This window comes from Pollicipes pollicipes, unplaced genomic scaffold (assembly GCF_011947565.3).
Source record: "Pollicipes pollicipes isolate AB1234 unplaced genomic scaffold, Ppol_2.1 Scaffold_2555;HRSCAF=2994_pilon_pilon_pilon, whole genome shotgun sequence".
In the NCBI taxonomy this organism is placed as follows: domain Eukaryota; kingdom Metazoa; phylum Arthropoda; class Thecostraca; order Pollicipedomorpha; family Pollicipedidae; genus Pollicipes; species Pollicipes pollicipes.
Genome location: NW_023596136.1, coordinates 39,993,118 through 40,014,074, shown reverse-complemented (window position 1 = coordinate 40,014,074; position 20,957 = coordinate 39,993,118). Strand labels below are relative to the sequence as shown.

The 20,957-nt window shown below is 53.4% G+C and overlaps 1 protein-coding gene across 1 annotated transcript in view; it reads left to right on the top strand.

Moving 5' to 3' along the window:
- Positions 1–1,009: 1,009 nt before the first annotated feature.
- The window catches only part of LOC119101147 (fork head domain transcription factor slp2-like), a 22,735-nt gene continuing 2,787 nt past the window's right edge, over positions 1,010–20,957 (top strand). The window contains exons 1-3 of the mRNA XM_037224432.1: positions 1,010–1,878; positions 12,631–12,876; positions 20,179–20,288. Coding sequence (XP_037080327.1) covers positions 1,116–1,878; positions 12,631–12,876; positions 20,179–20,288 — 1,119 coding nt within the window. The 5' untranslated portion in view covers positions 1,010–1,115. The remainder of the gene's footprint in view (positions 1,879–12,630; positions 12,877–20,178; positions 20,289–20,957) is intronic.

Genomic DNA, 20,957 nt, shown 5'->3' with positions numbered 1-20,957 from the left:
CCTGAAGATGGGCAGGGTTGTGAACAGCACCGAGGGGTCTCCGATGTGGCTATTTTAGTCCAAAACCCCCTTGCAAATGTGGAACACTCCCTTTAATAAAAACCTGCGAACCGCATCGGATGAGCAATACATGCCGACCTCTCTCCTGAAGCGCCGATACTTCCTCTGACTCGGCTGAAAGCTGTGAGGCGTCCGCCCCTGCCCTCGTGCCGCGCGCCCGCAGAGCGCGGCGCTCCAGTGCCCTGGAGCGGAGCTGGCAGACCCGGCCCGCGCCGCCGCCCGCAGTGGCGTGCTGCGCCGCCTAAAGAGGAAATGGTTTCGTTTCCAGCAGACAATCCCTCCAATTGTCTGAATGAATGTGATTGGAACAATGAGTCGGCCGGCGGCGCCAGAGGACTCATTTGGCGTCGTTCGCGGTGCGCGCTCGGCGTTCCCCGGGGCCCCGGATGACCAGATGAAAAGGCGGCGAGCGCGCTTCGCGGAGCCCCGCTCGTAAAGTTGACCGGGCCTCTGGCGCGCCCCGACCCTGTTGAGCGGCCGATCCCACTTTATGGATCATTAAAGTCCACTTTGGTGCTCGATGCTGGCCAGCAAATGAGTTTAATTATGGCGCGATAAATTCGCGCCGCATCTCTGTTTGCCATTGGCCGGCGCCGCCAAGGCATAAGTGTTGCGTGATTTACCGGCGTCGTTTCTCAGCACACGGCCGGAATGAGACATCAGCTTTGCGCCGCCAGCCGAGCCGCCAATATTTCTGCAGCGTTGCGAAAGCGCGCCGTCCCGAGAGAGCGATTTTCCGCCCTCTCCGCTGCGCGCCGGTCGCCGAGCCCGGAGGCTCCGCCCCTCGGCGAGGGGCGGAGCTTGCGCACGGCGGCGGGCGCTGATTGGCGGGCGGGCGGTGGGCGCGGCGCGGCTCGGCCGTCGGCCACCGCCCGGGCCACGCTCACTGCAGCGGCGCGCCGTGTCGGGTGAGGACGCCGCCACGCTCCGCTGTCGCGCGCCCCGCCCCGCCGCCCGCCCGACGCCCGGTGAAGTGACGGACGGACACGACTGTGAGCGGCCAGTGTCGCCCGCGGACCGGCTGCCCTGCTGCGCGCGTCGTCGCCGATGACACCATGGTTTGCTCAGCTGTAGAGATGAACCCGGCCCCCCTGAAATCGTCCTTCAGCATCGACTCGCTGCTCAACGACCCGTTCAAGCAGCGGGTGCCGCTGCCGGCGCCCGAGGCGGACGCCGTCTCCGACGACGGCATCCTGGAGAGCGACGTCGACGTAATCGGCACCGACGAGGACGCCGACAACTCGCGCGAGGCCGAGGAGAAGCTCTTCGACGCCGAGCCGGCCGACGAGAAGGCCGACGCCAAGGGCGACGACAAGGCCGACGACAAGGCCGACAAGAAGAAGTTCGAGAAGCCGCCGTACAGCTACAACGCGCTCATCATGATGGCGATCCGGAGCCACCCACAGAAGCGGCTCACACTCAGCGGCATCTACGAGTACATCCTCAAGAACTTCCCCTACTACCGCGAGAACCGGCAGGGCTGGCAAAACTCGATCCGGCACAACCTCAGCCTCAACAAGTGCTTCGTCAAGATCCCGCGACACTACGACGACCCGGGCAAGGGCAACTACTGGATGCTGGACCCGTCCTCCGACGACGTCGTCATCGGGCCAACGACGGGGAAGCTGCGTCGGCGCTCGTCGACGGCCGCGCGCAACCGTCTGGTGGCGTTCCGACACGGGCTGACTTCGCTGCCCTTCCCCGCGCTGTACCCGGCGGCGGCGTACCCGGGCGGCCGGCTGCCGGCGCCGCTGTACCCGCCGGCGGCGGCGCTCTACTATCGCGGCGTGTACCCGGCGCTGTACCCGGCGCTGGCCGGCGAGCGGCCGCCCTACCTGGCGGCGCCGTTCGCGCTGCCGCCCGGCGCGCCGGCGGCCGCCTCCTCGCTGTACGAGCTGTACAGCAAGCTGCCGGCGCGGCTGGCGGCGCCAGCCGGCCTGTACGGCGGCGGCGGCCCGCTGGCGGCCGGCGCCGCGGCCGGCTCGGCCGCTCGCTCCCCGCTCGGCACGCCGCCCGGGAGTTCCGACTCGGAGCCGGCGGCGGCGCCCGACCCGGCCGCCGAGCGACGCCTCTGAGCCCGGTCGCTAGTGCAATACTCCGCCGCCGCCGCCCGACCGGCCGACCGCCGCGCTAGGTAAGGTGGCCGCGTCCTGACCCGACCTGGCCTCTTCACCCCCGGCGACACCGGCGCGACTCTTTCACAAACCAGCTGTTTTTTATTTATGACTTTCGTGATTGGTGGGCAGTCACTGTCGTTTGCGTTGAGTTGAGCGTTTTCGAGAGGCTGGGCGGATAGACGCTATATCGGTGTGCAGATCCGTTGATATTGAGTGGGATAGTCACCCGCGTCGCGCGGGGTAGACGCCTAGAGTCAGATCCACCTATCGTTCGTGTGTAAAGGCCTATGTACTGTGTTGCTTGTACAATAAAGAGTCTATCGAGTGGCCCTCGCCCTTTTCCACCGTCACGACCGCAGAAAGCGGGAGAACGCCGCACCCAGCCTGAGACGAACACTAACAGCGCGCGCCGTACGCATCACCACGCGCCGGCCGCTGGAGACGGGGCGGGGCGCCTGCCGGGCAGGGCTCGGCCAGGTACCGGGTCTGGTCCGGCGGGGCGCCGGGCCGCGGTCCACCAGCAGCGGCGCCGACCCACCATCAGCGGGGCCCGCTCGTAGGCCGCTGAACTAACCGCCGGCCGTCAGCGCGCGACCCAAAACAGACACCGCCGACCGAGTAAATATTTACCGGGCTACCCGGGCGGTGCAGATAGCGGGCCAACACGCTTTTTACCCGGGTGTAAGATAATATCGTAATGTCGTGGCCTGTGTAAACAGGAAGAGTGCGAGTAGTGCAACGGCGATAGCGGCACCGGCGCGGTCAGAGGGTCTGCGCCGCCGCGCAGGCCCTGATTGCCCCCTACAAGTGTCAGCCGATCAAGCCGCCGGCTCTCGTGCCTGGGGCGCGTCAACGTTTACGCCACGGGGAGAACACGCAGCCGCTAACGGCTAACGGTATAAGCGGCTCCGAAGCAGGAGATTCCCGGAAGGCCTGCCCCTGTGAGGGTGGAATGTGATAGTGCTACACCACACCGCTCAGCCGAGCCAGGCCGCCGTCGCCAGGGCGGTCGCGCTGGATCTTTCAGCTTTCTCACTCTCCCCTTCCATGCTGGACCACAGAGGTAGCGCTAGATATTGCCCCGGTTGAAGCGTCTGCCCCTCCCCTGCCCCCCCCCCCCCCCCCCACCCCCCCCCACCCCCCCACCCCTGTCCGCCGCCCCTGCTGCCGGCCCTGCTGCCGGCCCTGCTGCCGCCCCTGCTGCCGCCCCTGCTGCCGTCCCTGCTGCCGCCCCTGCTGCCGCCCCTGCTGCCGGCCCTGCTGCCGCCCCTGCTGCCGGCCCAGCAGCGCCGCCTGAAGCCGCACACTCGGCTGCGCTCCGCGCCGGTAGCGTGCACGGACCGAATGCGACGCATCCCATGCAGCAGTCGCCCGTCGCCGGACCGTTACCTTGTTTGCGGCCGTGCCCGCGCCGTGCACTGGTGACGTGTGCGGGCTGCTGACGGCCGCGGGCCGGAGGTGCCCCCGGTCCGGGCGGCGCGCCCAGCGGCCAGCGCCCAGCGGCCAGCACCGCCGACGGCTGGAGCAGCGAGCGCCAGGCGCCCCCGCAGCCAGGCTGCCTGGCTCGCCCGCAGCCGCGTGGCCCTCCTGTGTGTGGCGTGGAGTGTAAGAACGGCGGTCGTGTTGTGAATGACGGCTGTATGGTACGGTGCTAAATGGGCTGTCGATGTGGCATGCACCATGCCATTGTGTGCACTTTAATACTTTGATAAGCCACCTCTCGGACACCGGTGAATGCCGGCGATACACGCACGTATTTGCTCGTTTTAAATCCATCGGTATTGGGGATCACAACAAACGAAAAACTGGGCTCATGCGGTTGAGTGCGAACAAGTGCGTAGTTATGCAAGACTGGTGCACATATATCTTAAAGCTCATAGCTCATACACAGGGCGGCATGGTTGAATATAAATCTCAAACAGTGATTATAATGCGCCGATACATATCATGTCAGTCATTAAGAACATGCTACTCCATGATGTGATAGAAAGGTATTTCACCGAGCCCCACCTCAGTTTGCAATCGTAACACACCAAAGAGTCATCACCGCAAAAAATCTTGGGTTTCGGAAAGAGAGGGAGATATATATATATAGAGAGAGAGAGAAGACTCAGCTACCACACCAGATGGAGGTCACAGGGGCAGGCGTGCCATCGGGCACAGGAGCATACGTACCGTCGGAAACAAGGGCACGCGCATGCTGTTGTAGGTAGCTCGCAAGCGCACACACACACCCACACACACGCGCGCGAGCGCGCGCGCACACACACACACACACTGCTGCATTCGAGATCCCACAGGCTTCAGTTGCGGCCATAGGCAAGCTATTGAACACAAACTGCGGAACTCAAAAGTGCTGTCGGCAGAAGTGCACGCGAACAGTGAGGGCAGGAATGCAGAAGCAGACACCACCCAGTGCGTGCTACAAAACATGCAGTCACTGTATTTGGAAGACCGGTGAATGTGTTTTTACGGAGTCCGGGATGCGAAGAGGGGTCCCCTGCAGCCAGCGCCCACAGAGCGTCCCTAAGAGGACAACATGTGGGTTACGCAGTGAGAGAAGCCGTCAGTCCCAAAGCGAACAGCGCTGAGAACTGACCTTCACTGAGTCTGAGGGTGGCTTGTCTTCGACGCAGAGGGTTCAAAAGAGGCAGCAGACAGGAAGACAAGGAACACAAGGTTTCGACAGGGACTTCCGCAGAGTGCAGCTGACTGCCTCATTGAAATCACTACAATTCGAATATGTTGTCAGTGTAAAACGCTCTTCTCGACAGACGTTCTTAGCCAACAGCTCGCAGCACTCTCTATTCTGCATCGACGTAAGCAACTGCTCGGGGCACAACTCATCCTGATGGACGTCATGGGCAGTGGAAGCCTCGCCCAGCCGGACTCGAACACCATCCCAACGTTCAAGAGGCACCTCCCTCACTAGACGCCAATCAGAGGCTGCAAGTGTGGTGTTTGAACCGTTGCTTCCCTGTCCCCCAATTCGTGCATGCGATGTTTGGTGTTCGTGCCGTTCCTTCGGCAGTCGCTGTGCGGTCCACGCTCTTCGCAGCCGAAGGCTCTGGTCGTCGAACAACTGCATCCCCGCTCGAAGTGGTTGATAATGACATTGTGCAAGCACATGTGCTTGTATGTGCGGCTTCGTTGCCAGTATTCGTGATAAGGGAATGGTGATCATGAACTATGACAGCGCTCTAGCATCTTTTAGGGAACTAGATTCCTGTGCGTGGCTGGATCACATTATATCATGTATATTATGCCCTATGCATCATAACCATCGACCTGTTAAAGGGCCTCGTAAAGGGCCTCTTACTTAAAGGGCCGTTCCAACTGCGTTTTTTTAAGAATATCTTCTGAACAGTTTTGCGCCGACATTTTCTGAACCTGAGTTTCAGTCATTTCTGTGTATGTTGCAGAGCTTTGGAGCTGTTCAACTGTGGCAGTTCATGGCATATGACCTCTTCGCTGAGGTCATGTAAGTGGTAGCATCATCAAAATTGACAGCTAACGCTCACTTCTCGCAGGAAATGCGTTTTTCTGGACTATTTTCACATATTTATCCCTCTAATGTGCATTACAATAATAGCAATTGCTCCTGTAAGGTTAAAGTCGACCGAGCTTGCCAATGGACGACCCGACCTTGAAAGATCGGGCCGTCCATGGTCAATGTAGGTCGACTTAGCACTTGTAGCCAGAATTGGCATATCGATCATTTTATCTAAACCAAAACGGCGCATGCCTTCCGGTATTACAAGGGTTTATTCTAGCGCTGTTTTTTCTCCGTTTGATTAACTTTGCTTCGTAATTAATATAACCGACCAGGCCAATACAACATAAGCGTTAACAGCTTTGGCCTCACATGACATGACAGGTCACACTTGATGATTGATGTCTTCGGGTACCCACCTGCTAGAGCTTTCGGCATTTCAATTCAAGAGTTGTTCAACGCTTCTTTCTTCATTACCGTGACATGCATTGTTCTGAAGATAACAGGAGGGATCTATAACGTGTTAATTGATTGATATGACTTTCTTGAACCTGTCAAAGCTACTTTCACCTTCGTTTAGTTAAAACTACCACATGGAGTTTGACAAGAGCTTTTCCAACACTTTTTCCCATGGGTGTAGCTTGGTCGGATTTCGAGTTCTTAGGGAAGGCATTGCCCTCTCCGTAGGGCTTTGCGTAGGGCGTACTGTGAGATGAATGTAAAAAAGTGCGCACAGCGAGGGTTGACAGGGGGCACAGGGCGATCCATGCTCATCTGAAATGGCTAGTATGCATGTAGTGGGAGCAGCGTGCCATAGTCTAAACAGCACACACCGGCCAATCTCCGAGCTTCCAGAACCAACCACATCAATGCCATCTGACAGCGGCATTCCGTCCAGCCAGGCGTAAGTAACTGAACTGGATTGCACGCCTCGCATATGGCAACAAGCACCATGTGTGCTTGTCTGCTCACCAGACAGCCGTGACACGAGTTTTTTCTCCGTACATGAGGTGTCTGACACAACAAGGCACTTAGACGATGAAATCTAAAGGTAAATGACATGTATCACTGTTTGTTGACTGTGCCGTGTTTCATTGGGCCCGAACGGCTTGTCCCTGACTGGTTTGACGCGAGACACTGCTTCTAGTGATTCTAGTGATCTAATGACGCGACTTACCTCCCTGGAGGTCGAAGCTCTGAATTACGTAAGTGGCTCAGAGCAAATGCGGGAAGCTATGGCCGTAAGCGCGCCTTAAATGTTGCTGGGATCCAGCTCTGTCTTGCTGCTTCATGTGGTATAAAACACAAAACGTCCATGCACAAACCTGACTATGGTCCGCGCCTTACCGAATACGGTAGGGGTTATGCCCACGCAAGAATATTGCATCTACATACGAGCATTTCGTTTGGCTTTTTATCTCAGTGCTAGTCCAACAGAAGGTGACAAATTAATAGTATATTGATCTTTCATGAACCGATATATCACCATTTTGTCACCTCATCTTCAGCTACCGGCACGGGAAAGGCCAAGGGAAGTGCTCTTGAAGAGAGCATTATTCATTTTTGTGCTTAAAACTCCTAGCCAGGTCAGACGCGCTTGATTTAAACATTAATGCCGTTTTTTTGTGCATACTCCTAAAAGCTTTTTAGTCTGTATTCGAAGAAGCCACTCAGACGTGAGAAATAAATACCAGTGAGCTCCATGTCCACCCAGCGTTCCAAAATTCATCCAGTAGGGTGTGCAGGATGTAAATATAAATGCATGCTACCATAATTCTGACTCTTCGGCGGTCCTCGCACGCAATTCGTTGGCGCTAATCCGTTGCCCTTTGACCCCGACTCAGACATCTGACCCACTTAGCCATTTGTCAAGCTTGAGGCTCATAGATACTGATTTGACAGCCTCCCGGTTCGATGCTGATTGGCCGATTTTGAGCAAGGGGGGAGGCCATAGGCAGTGAGCCCAAAGCCGGGGTGTTATAGCATGAAAAAACATCGACATCCCCGCCACTCAAGTGGTCGAATATTGGAACACTGTGTCCACCAGTCTGAAAGTAAAACTTTTCATTTGCTTTCTTTCCCAATATGTGTTATGTTATGTTTGCAGTCCCCTAGTTGAAAAAAAAAATGTTTATGCAGCAAATGGTTTGAGGCCCGGAACATGCTACTTAGAGGAGAGCTTTAAAAAACAAAGCCATTATCACGGGAATTCCACGAAAAGCCATGAAACAGACGTCTAAGCCAAGGCTCTTATACCAGGTGCGGTCATCCAGCCATTTGACCGTTAAGTCACGTGGTGCGCAGACGTCATCGATTGTCCGCAATGCTGTTTTCAGAGCTGCGCCATGAGGTGCGCTAGAGCCGCCTGATTGGACAATAGTTGATGACGTCAATGGATTAAGTGGCCCTATGGCTGCCGAAAGGAGGTCAGGGGGTCAAAACGTTAAAACATAGCATTCGACTCTCCCGTGCGGTCTTTATAGCATGGCGGCACTTGTCCAAGACGCTTTGGCTTTGGGATATATTTTTTACTCAGATGGTCAGTTCAGTGCAAGGCCGTGTTTACAAAGCAGGTGTGTAACAGCGACATGTCATGTGGCCTAATGACGCACAAGTCTAATTTCAAACAAGGCACTTCTGGTTAAACGGAATGTTCCACATTTGAATACATTGAAGACGATGATGCGTTGAAATCTGACACGACACCAGCTACGATGAAAAGGCTCACTTATAGCTATTGATATACCTCTAAGATGAAAAGATCCTTCCAAGCAACACAATTTCCCTATTAAGTAAATATGCTCCAAACACATCATTGTTTGATTGCGTCATCGCGCCGTGTACGACATTACTTCAGAGCCGACTGACGCCCGTTAGGTAAGGAAATCGTGCTCACGAACGCCAGACATGAACGATTCGACAACTAAATCTTGATTGGCCTTGATCGTTGCATGGGCAATGGAATGACAGGACCTGAAGGACATTATCATCGTGTCACGGATGCCTGCGTAGCCTTCAAATAGTATCCCCGGAATATTCTGCAGATCTTCTCGGGCGTGGAGCCCAGGATCTGAGGAGGTGTAGGTCTTGAGAAGGACAGGGCTCCGAACTGTGCCGAATGGCCTTGAAGATGGTTATTTTAGTTCAAAACCCCATTTAAATGTTGAACACTCCCTCTAAAAGGAGTGTTCCATAACAAGACTCCAGCAATCCCTTTAAACTTTATGCGGTTCGACCTTTGTAAGGGGGTTTTGAACTGAACCAGCCATCTTGAAGACCATTCGGTGAAATTCACGGCTCTGCCCTCATTAAGGTATAAAACCCCCTCGTTTCTGAGCTGCACGCCTGTTAAAATGAGCAGACTTTCTTGTGCAGGCTATTTCAATGCTACCACTCCACCAAATCTTGTCATGCTACTGTTCATGCGGCGTTCAAGGTCAAGACAAATGTATTTGTCGAGTTGTTCATATCTGGCGTTTGTGAGCACGGTTGAACAATAGCCTGGCAGTCAATTGGCCCTCAACCAATGTTGTGCAAGGTATGCAAGGCTCGGACACGACTTACATTTATGCTACACAATACAAGAAGTTATACATCCTTCCTACTTTTTGCGAAGTTCAGACTTGTAATCGAATAACTCAAGAACAGCGTTGCAGCCGAGTATTTGAATGCAGGTAAGCGCCTTAATATAACGGATAAATATGCAAAACCACCACGAGAAAAAGATTAGAGAACTACAAGTGAGCGTTCTCCTACAATCGTTTCATGACGCAATCAAACAATGACGCATTGAGAAGAACATTTGCTGAAGAGAGAAATCGTGTTGTCTAGAGCAGTCTTTCCCCTTTAAATGTATATCAAAAGTTATAAGTGAGCGTACACCATCATGTCTAATGCTTGCTTCAGTATCTTCACATGAGGAACATTTCATTTCAATGGTTGGTGGTGCCGACTGTGTCAATCACAAAGGTTCTCAGCTCACAACTTTCAAAGTTCTTCGGACTTTGTTCCTGGTCGGAAATAGTGAAGTCTGTTGTGACCACCACACTTAATAGGAACCAAGATTCCGATTGTGTTTACATGCTATTTTTATCTTAATTGTGTCAGTTTGTACGCAATTTCTCTTAGCGAGATCGACATGAGGCCCCTGCGTACATTCTCGAAAGCTATGAAAAATTATGTCACTTATGTCAAAAATCTTGTTTGCGCTAAGACCGCCCATTCCACAAAATCTTCTACGGGTTTACAACGAAAAAGAAATATAGGGGTGTGCTAGAGCGTTGTCTGTAATATTCACTCGAATACAACTGGAATGCGGGTCTTTATTATATTTGGTTGGTGCTGCAGTGCCATTCTCCAATGTCACTATCAGGCCTGACCGGTCCTGAGGTTTGAGAAGAAAAAAAAACTTTTGAAATATGCCCCAAAGGTGACATATTCCTTTACGTCGGCGTTCTATCACGGACAAGTGTCATGCAAATTGTGCCAGAGTTAAAGTCTGAGAAATGAATCCACTATCATGGCTTACGATCACCACTGGCATGCAAGCCTTCACGTTATTTAAGCAAGTTTATGCTTAAATTTTGGAAATACGCTATAGGAAACATGTTCCTGATGTTCGTTCCCAAATTGTGAGCATTTGCCTGAATTATGAATAAACGTGTATCAGTATTGCACCATCTTTGTTTTATTTGTATTAAGGACTTCAATTACAGCTCCTGTCATGATATGTCTTCATTAAGTATGTACCTCCTTTTTACCTTTCCATTGTCCCCCCAATCCTGATGGAAGTGAAGGAGAAAAATGAATGATACGTTAGAGAAAACAAACGAAGCAAGAAAGTTATGAACAGACATTACAAATGATGATGCGGACCACCAGCATTAACAGTGTTGTTAACAGTGTTGTTAATTAGCACCATTAACAGCGTTAACAGTTAACAGTGCTGTTTATGTTGATTAACAGAATAAACGGTGTTGTTAATGAATCATGAAAGCAATAGTAAAAAACAGTTATCATTAATCCGATGCTAAAGTGCTAGATCGACTAGAACATAGAACGTCTGCGAAAGGTCCATTGTAAAGCTCTGAAGAATTCGCAAACGGAATTGTACAGCACGGGTGAGGCACGTGACGTGAAATTTCCGGAGAAGCATTGGTTGAATGGGAGAAGGACCACTCTGGCGCTCAGTGCTGATGTTAATAGCAACAGAATCCGAGCATTCTATTCGAGAGCGCTGCTGACGAGTACATTATAGCATGTTGAAGCAGCGACCTCGGCCAGGATAGTCGCGGGGATGGAGCCAACGGGTGACAAAAATTAACACTTTTAGATAAAGCTCAAAGTTTTCTATCAGGTTTTTTACCCTAAGATCTAGATTTTCTTCGTTCAAAATCACATTCCAAATATGGCATTTGCATGCTACAAGCTTTTCATACATTTAACTTGCATGTTGAGGTAAAGCTCATATTATGCCATCATCACCTGATAATCTGGAAAATTGTAAACACTTCAAAACATTTCAGAAACTTCAAATATTTCACTGCAAGTGGCTAAATTAGTTAAAAGTAGGAAAGAGTGTCAAGCTCCCCAATGAGTGTCGAACGTGTGTCCCATCAATAAGATGTGTGGAAAAAGACCGTCCACAAGGCCCGCGCCGTCAGTACACTAAATCTTAACAAAATTACAGACAAAATACTGCATCCTGAAAGCTTGATGGTATATATATATATATATATATATATATATATATATATCATGCAGTTATGCTTATGTTTCGCAATCAAGGGAAAGCGTAATCTCAGTACTTTTGTGGCTGAGATCTACGACCCACCAATGTTTATCACAATCCCGCCTTAAGTCCGCGACTGTTATGCTTGCATTTTAGTTTGGATTGTGACACTTAAAAAGCAAGGTCTGATATGTGCATAAATAGATTGAATTAAACTGGGGCTTTTGTTTCATTAGCCCGTCCACAAAGCGCAGAATGATAAGAAAATTAGCGTTCAATTAGTGTTATTTTTGTGGGTCACATTTTAATTGGAACAATTACATGGGGAAACCATTTAACAACACTAAGCAGCTTTTATCACTAGGTAGCACTACCCTGGGGTTTACTATGAAACATTGAGCACCGTGCGTTATGAGTTGTAGATGTTTCATGGAGCAAACGATATTCGCCAGCGTGGCGCGACTACATCACATTCACGTGACATTCATCCTAGACGAGCCTGGCAGTGCAAGAGCTTAACCACGAGCGCAGTCTGAGCTTGTTAGCGCCAAACACTGCACTCAAACGGTCGGCACTGTTAGCCACAGAGGTGATGATATCCTCTAAACTTTGGATCGGCACATCCTGCGCATGCCATGACTGCAGTCTATGGGCGGCGTCTAGATCCCTTGAAGCTGATGCCCCGCCCAGCGATCCTGACAGCGACCTCTCCTCTCCTGACGCTCCTACTCCCACAGATGCTGACCGCGATCCCTCCCCTCCTGGCGTTCCTTTTCCCAAATATCCAGACAGCGACCCTCCCCTCCTAACGCTCCTACTCCCACAGATGCTGACCGCGATCCCACCCCTTCTGACGCTCCTCTTCCCAAATATCCAGAGAGCGATCCCTCCCCTCCTGACGCTCCTCCTCACACAGATCCTGACCACGATCCCTCCCCTCCTGACGCCCCTCCTCCCAAATATCCAGAGAGCGATCCCTCCCCTCCTGACGTTCCTACTTCCAATGATCCTGACCGCGATCCCTCCCCTTCTGACGCTCCTCCTCCCAAATATCCAGACAGCGATCCCTCCCCTCCTGGCGCTCCTACTCCCACAGATCCCGACCGCGGTCCCTCCCCTCCTGGCGCTCCTCCTCTCAAATATCCAGACAGCGATCACTCCCCTCCTCGCGCTCCTCCTCCCACAGATCCTGACCGCGATCCCTTCCCTCTGACCTTTCCCCCTCCCAGAGACCCTGACCGCCGCCTGGTCGGAGCAGGACGCCACCAGACTGCTGCGGTCGGAGCAGGACGTCACCAGACTGCTGCGGTCGGAGCAGGACGTCACCAGACTGCTGCGGTCGGAGCAGGACGTCACCAGACTGCTGCGGTCGGAGCAGGACGTCACCAGACTGCTGCGGTCGGAGCAGGACGTCACCAGACTGCTGCGGTCGGATGACGGCGGCTTCGACACCTTGGCCTCCGCGCTGGTATTTCGTGGGTTACAGAAGAGCCCGGTCTAGGCAGCGGCGCCCGAGCTTTGGAAAATGTCCCACTGACCCAAAGGTTTAGCGTGGTAAAGGTGATACATTCGGGAGTTGCTACTGAGCTTTCCTGCGTTTTACATCGTCACGCCTCCAGCGCTTCGGGATAATGCAGCGGCATCCCTCAGCGGCACCTCCGGGTGCGTGTGGTGTTCTTTTGCTACACGTTCTCCTCTCCCTCGTAATTCATCTTTAAAGCTGAGCATGTGACAGTGAAGTGCTGCATTACGGAAATACGTTAGGGGACCGTGGCAAATAGGAGCTAAACGTTAATAGCTCACTACTAATTGTTATACTAATTGTCTAAAATAATGCTTACTAATTGCAACAAAGAGAGCGAAAGCCTAAGAGAAGAAAGGGGTCAGGTTCATTGGGAAAAGACGTCGTACAACTTCTCACATGTGCAATTCAAAAACTAGTTTTGTGGTGACCCAATTTTCCCGATGATCACTGAGCATGTTTCCATGAATATGCTCTATCAGCACGATCCCTTGCATTGCCTATGTAGCACTTGTGCTGTAAGCTGAAGCTCCAAACTAAAATTTGGAGCACAGCTGGCACTGCATTTGACGACTCTGCGTGCTTGTAAAAAGCTTAGTGTGTCTGTAATTCAATGAAATAAACGAACGCATTCTGTAAGATGACGCTAATGATTACACCGGTGTACTGTGAGTAGGTGGTGTAAGTGCTTTGTAATTCGGTATGCCTCATTCTTGTACTCAGCAAAGCTTGGTTTGTGTTAAAAGTCGAAACATGATGCTGTTGCTAGTTTGACTCGTGCAATACTAACAAGCAGGCCATGATTAACGTGTAGTCAAAACGTGCTACTTGTGATAGTACTGTAATGTTATCCTATTTCATCACCTCCCCATCAGCATTAGTTTGTCGGCTCGCACTTTGTGGATGACGCTCGGGGTAAGGCTTCGGAGCCATACAGCATGATGACTAGCGAGGATGGAAGCGTGTTTTTGAAAAGGGCAGCCAACTTATATAAATGGTTGGGTGAAGTCGTGTCGAGAGCCCAACAACCTGATCTTACCCCAGCAGTTCTGTCCTGAACGGCTTTGGCCGCTGTATCCTAACGAAAAGCAATTGTAACGTTTTTTAAATGATCTGTTAAGTGGATCATTATTTCAACATTATGGCCAGCGGGCAGTGCCCAAGGAGCATGCAAGGGCATCGTGTGGTAGGTACTATTTTTCCATTTATGAAATATTCCGGCAAAAATATTGGGACACAGACAGACACTGGGGGGGGGGGGGGGGGGGGGGAATCAACGGTAGGAATGGGCGCGAGCCCTATAGAAGACCTCAAATCGACTCCCCCGACTTTAAGGCCGTTTTCGTTGCAACATCAACGTTTATTTGTCTCCGTAGGACCTCTTCCACTGCACCAAACAGATATATTCAGCAAAAATATAGTGCAGCGCGCTGTGACGTGCCGGATTCACTGAGAACGCCGCTCCGAGCGTACCCGGTAACACGAGCGCGGAGCCGGGCCGCTCAGCCCGACCCCCCAGATCGAGCTGAGCGGCCCCACACTGTCGCCGCCACCCCCTAAACCAACCTCCACCAGGCCCAAATCGCGCTCTAATCCCCACAAATGGCGGAAGCAAGTGGCTTAGCCGACGCGCCGCCTGTCCTTCGGTGGGAAAACGGGCCAGCTAAGCGAAACAACGCGCCAATCGGCCGATCAAATGGGCCGGCGCGAGCGGCGGCAAGGCGGCCCGGCCGGCCGGAATAGCGCCCATACCGGACACGGCCGGAGCGCCGTGCACTCGGAGCGGATTTCACGGGTATTTACGCCGGACACAGCCGCGGCCGATAGTCCGGCGAGAGCTGGCGCGGCCGCGCCGGCGGCGCGTGGCGCTCGTTGCCGGACGACCCGGTCCCCCGGCGGGTTATTACCGTCAGCCGCTGTCAGCCGGCGTGCATCGCATGATGGTATCATGGCCCGGCCAGCGTGTTTGCTACCGAAATGTAAACCCCGCGGGCTTGAGTAATGGCCGACCCCACCCAGCCAAACAGGTTGTCGGGCTCATCGTGGTGTAGTAATAGCCCTGATGGCCATCACCTCCCCTCCCTCCCCGCCCACCCCTCCCCACCGCCGACGACGCCGTCGCCGCCGCCGCTGCCGACGACGACGACGGCGATGACAAACACGCGCAGGGCGAAAATCTATTTCCTAATTAGTCGAGTCAAAATAACAAGGTAATCTGGGCCGAAACGAGCGGGTCGGCGGGCCGCCACATTCCGGGCGTGGTCCGGGAGCGGCGGCGGCCATCATGGCCGGGCGGCGGCGTCACCTGGCTGGCCGACGAGCCACGCGTCTGGCTGACCGGGCGCCCGCCGGCGGCGCGGCGCGAATGACGCTCTGCAGCGGCGTGGCGGAGCTCTAGCCACGGAGACACTGCAGAGCGCGCTCTGCAGGGGTGCAGCGGGAGCGGGGCAGCGATGCCGGCTTCCCGATCCTACTCCGAGTGTCCCCCGCGCTGAGTTTGGTGAGTGGGCGCCGAACGCGTCCAGCTGTGCGCAGTGTGCGATGGTCGCAGTGGTCAGTGGGGATGTGGAAGAAAACGGCCGAGTAGCATTTTTTTTTCTTGTGGGGTGCCGCGCCTGCGCCGTCTCCGCGCATGCGCAGCGGCGGGGAGGCCCGGGATGGCGCGTGGCGGAGTTGCTAATTGCAGGTATTACGCTGTGGAGAGGGGATAGCGGAGGGGTCACGCTGTGGAGAAAAGACGACTCTGAAAAGACAGGGGGGACGATGTTGAAGGCCAAGGTCAAGGTGGAGACCCCTATTCGGTCGTGGGGGGGGGGGGGGGGGGGGGGTGGATGGGAGTTGTTTGTTGCTCAGAGAATAGGGTGGGTCGAATCCGTTATTAGCCCATTTTTGTGTCATTTGGAGCTCGTTTTGACAATTTCCACTTCAGCCCCTCCCCCCCCCCGACTTATTGTGCCAAGCCACACCCCTGGCTAAAGGTGATTGTGGGAGAGACAGAGGTGACACTGAAGAGATGGGGACGGTGTCAGGAGGTCGAGGACGATGCTGTGGAGACAGGCAATATGCTGTGGAAGTCAGGAGTGACGATGAATGGATTGAGGCAGTGCTGCACACGCAAAGGCGGAGGTGATGCTTGGGAGATTAGTGACTGCGGCGGGGGGGGGGGGGAGGGGGTGACGCTGGGGCAAGGCGTGGCTTAGCAACGCAGGTGGAAATTGTTATCGATTTGGAGGGGCTCAAGCCACCGATGTTCTCGAACTTTACGTGAGCCCATGGTTCATCGGTGTGGTAAAAAAGGCATTACAATCTGTCCGTATGTGCCCCTTACAATCATTTTTGGGAATTGCAGCTGTTTTATGCAATTAACATGAAGATGATAGGATGAGTACGCATGTTGGGAGAAGATAAGGACGTCTGAACCAGAGCCCGTCTGCTCGGGCGTAGAGTTAGCGCACGCCCAACCTTAGTACCCCGACCCCGTCTCATGGGTGCAGCGCGTCTACACTCATGAAGCGGTTGATGTCATGTCAAACGGTGCTAATTGATGTAAAAAAAACGTCAATTGATGCCAATATTCGACGTTTTGGGATATTGGCCTATGGAAGGCGATTTATGAGTTTTGCCTAGCATTTGGATTGCGTTTGTCAATGATGATACCTAATATTTCAAACTTCCGAGGGCTGTGACGACCGAGATCAGAGGCCACATGGTGAGGTTCTGACCAATCGACTCAACGCTTCGTCTACGTGATCATGTACGACTGAGTTTATGCTTTGCCTTGTTCGTGAATTTCAAGCTTTGGCGTCAACGTTCGATATTTGCATGATCGAGGTCCAGAAAAACCGTACTGCACGAAGTTGCATCATGATGTGCATACCAGATAAATAAGGATGTGTGGACGCTGACGTATGCAAAAAAAAGCTGGGCACTAATCACGCAAAGTGTCTATTTTTTCATGGTACGATGCTGAATTACGATGTGCGAGGGCCGAATGTATCTCCAGTGCCCACATCTTGCTGTCGTATCTGTGTCTGATCTAGTCAGATTGGGCAATCCACTTGGGATCATCATGGACCCCCGTATCAAATGTGAGCAAGTTTTCGAGCTCCCAGTGCGAAACAGTATTGACGCTTTTCTGTTCTTTTTGAACTATCACGTTGAGCTTGGTGGGATTTCAGACACGGCCACGGAATTGCGATGCGGATCCGCTGCAATCGCTTCTGAATGATGATTGGTCCCTTCGACACTGTCAACAAAATGGTCGGAAGAGCGATCAGATTCCCGTCTGTCCGGCTTGGAGAACGGTAGCTATCCCAAGCCCGCCGTTGCGTCGCATGTAAATTTCGCTCCTCCTTTTTGCCGCCTCCGTTGATAGCATGAATACTTTTGCATGTTTACAGCACGGGGCCGCAAGAACGAAGATGCGTCGTGCAGTCTCTGCAAAACGACGACAAAAACGGTGCCCCTACGCTCCGCTGCACAGGCGCTGACAGCTGAGATCTGGTAATGCCGAAGCCCCCGGCACAAACACAGAATGAAATGTGTGGTTTATGTAAGTTACCTTAATAGTCACTGGCTGGGTCCTGCTTAGGAGTGGACCGACAGACGAAAGCAAACAGCGACGGATAGCAAGGTGTCGGCGTTCCCGTCACCGCTTGGCGAGGATGCGGTTACCGGCTGTGTTCCCTGCGACCCAGACGGTGACCCTGTGTGTGTTCGGGGCTGCATTTGAGCTTGGCGGCGACGCCCACCAGGCCGCTGGAGCGACGCTCCGCGGCTTGGCCCGGCCCTAGTCGGCCGGGTGTTCACGACCGACCGGTGATGATCCAGGCCAATATCAGCCGCCGGATCGCGTCCAGAGCCCGCCACCGGGACGCCGGGCCACACATAAATTCGGGGCAGGCATCACTAACCTCGAGCCGCGGCAATCGCTCTCGGTCCGACGGGGCCCTTTAAAACTGCCGGCCGACAGGTTTAGTGGCCGTCGGAGTGGTGGAGTATGGCACCCTTTAACCCGTTCGGCCCCGTCCGAGTGCTGCCGCGGAGGTCCGCAAGGGGTCAGGCCCTCTCCCGACCTTGTGACGGTCACCGTCACCAAGGTCAGCGGCCACCGCCGCCGCCTCACGCGTCCCGCACACGGCTCTCGTTCGATTGGTTGGACGATTGGGCTCAGCGCCTCTGTGACACTGAGGCAGGCTACGTGTAGTTCGTAGGGGGTGCCGTCCAGGGAGAACAGCTCCACATGTTCCCTCACAAAAATCACGTTTTCTTCGATCATGGAGTTGTTGCGGTTTGTGGTGCTTTTTCCATAGGATTTCTGGTGATTGGGGCTCCATACAGGGAGAGTCAAGGGAAAACGTGGGGAGAGGACAAAGGCAACCCAAGGATGTGCAAGCCTTTCATGGCACGACCCGTAACGAAAACTTTTCCTCATCGGATATCCCTGCAAAAACTCCATGCTGGGCCTTAATGTAGGGCGCGTCACTCAAACTATGAAGCAACCATATCACACCGAACACGCGCCTCGATCACCTACCCGTGGGATCATTAGGGCATCCAATTCCGAACGTTCGCGGTCTTCACCCCAAATGGAGTGCTGTTATCAAATCAATCGATTGGCTCTGTATTATTAACCGTGACAAAACTCATGACAGCAGAATTTGCGCCCAGCCAAAAATTAATGGGTTCCAAAGGCCATTTAAAAGCATCCACTCCGGGTCAGAGAGTTCAGACCAGTTCAAAGTTCGTTCTGGAAAGAGCGTCAGTGTCATTAACAAATTAGCAACAGCTCATTTGGTATGACAGCGTGTGTTAGTTTTCCATTGTCAAATTTGGCTCCTATATGCACAGTTGCAAATGCTTTATGAGAACTCTCTCGATACGCAAGCGGGAACAAATGACCTGCAATATAAACTGGTAGATACCGATCAACAGTCAGACATGAAATAATTGCATAGTCAAACGAATCAAAAGAATTTCGAGTATACATGATATGAAGTACTGCAGGAACTTAATCGTCTTTGTATATCCACACACGTTATGATAAGCAATAAGGGGCCTGCGAACACCAGGTTTCCCGAAGGCCACTCCCATGTGAAGCTCACGTGCCTTGCGTGGTCGGCACGGGGCATGTACTCAGGGCGTCACCAGCAACTGACCCCCGCAAGAGGGCGCCACCAGCAACTGACCCCCGCAAGAGGGCGCTATCTTGGTCGGTGATCAGATGACGCCTCGTCGGTCACTCGCCAGCATGCGGGGTAGATCCCCTCCCCACAGCGGGCTGGCCCCCCGCCTAGAGCAAGGGCTCCCCTCCATATAGGGAACACGTGGACGGTGGGCCAGCTCTCGCACAGCGTGTGCTATGAAGTGAAGGCCCGACCCGACAGCTGCTGCTTATGTCTGCGTTGGTCAGCTCAGCTTCCCGTGCGCAGTGCTCTGTCCCATTCAAAAGGCAGAGTCAGCATCAGGGATCGAGGAGCGAGCTCTGAAAACAGCATCAATCCATGCGCCGTGATTATAAATCAATAAACGGGGAAATCAAGCAAACTAGCTCAAATTAGAGCATTTTTATTGTCTTGGGGGCAGGCTCCAGCTTGATACCCCCAAGGGGGGATGGGAGTCGTGCTAGTTCCATTTAGCTCGGACCGCCGCTGCCAGGCTGACAACGATATAACTAGCATTCACGTAATACCTTACATCCAAGATACCGAGCAGCCCGTGTGCTCGGCGTTCGGGCAGAAAACCAACAATCAAACACCCTTCTCGGCAAATCTGCTACTTTCTTATATTCTTCACGCCATGTTTCCAGCAGCGCTTTCTTATATTCTTCACCCCTCTCCGTCACCGGCTAATGACGTGATGACGAGTCTGGTCCGTGGAGGGGGGGGGGGGGGCGAGTGGGGCGTGGCTCTGCCCTCGTCCGACGGCAGCACGTACACCGGTAACAATCCCTGGTGCGGCCCTGCATCAGCGGAGGGGCGGTGCTGCCGCGAAACCCTATCTGACGCCGCCGCTGTAAATAGCAATTTACCCCGGCGGCACATGTAAATCAACACCAATTAAGCATAAAAATGGCGAGAGCCGTGCCGTTTCGACCGGGGTAGGTGGCCAGTAATTGAATGTTTGGGGAAATAGGGAGCGTGTTATCATGGCCGGGACCTGTTGTTAGCGCCGCTAACGAAGATGATTGTGTTTCCAGCCGGCCCGGGCGCAAACGAGCGGAAGGGGCGAGCTGAATGGGGCCTCCACGCCGCAGGTAGCGCTCACCGGGGAGGGCAGCTCAAGTGTTTTCGGAATTTCGAGAGCGACGGCGCTCTGCGGCCGATCTGGGGCAAGGGCTTCCGCGTGGTGATGGATTGGGACGCGGTGAGGAGGTGCGAGGTGTCAGAATGGGTTCAGGTGGTTTCCAGTGTCCATGGGCGGGGGGGGGGGGCGATTAATTCAGCCGTTGACACAGCTGTTACATTTAGGGCAGCCGGATAAATTACGACGGATGTGATCCACGTAGCAGCAGCGCTTATATGGCACACGCGAAACGCCATCTGGTGGCCTCGGAGCGGGTCGTGGATGCTGTCAGCGGGTGATAGTGGGTCTCGTGCTTAAAGGAATGCTCCATATTGGAAGATATCGAAGCAGGCAACAGATATGATGAAACCAGCTCACTAATGACTTTAGTATGCTTTTAAGTGGAAAAGACTGCTCTAGACGACAAAATCTCTCCATTTAGTGAATATGCTCTTCAATGCGTCATTGTTTGATTGTGTCATGGACCGTTTGTATGACAGAACTCAGTCGTAGTGCTTCAATCTCCCGAGAGATGGCCGGCGCGGTGCTGGATGTGTGCTAAGCCAAGTATGGTCAGCTATTGGTGTTTAGCCCCTTTCTGATGGTGTTCTTGCATATATATCCGTGAGTTTAGGTGCTTTATTACATTCACTCACTCGAGCATGGTGTCGTTCTAAAGTTTTTTATTACAAGTTTCATTTCCGTATTAATTAAGGAAAATTTATAGCTTCTTGATTGTGCAACGCCAAA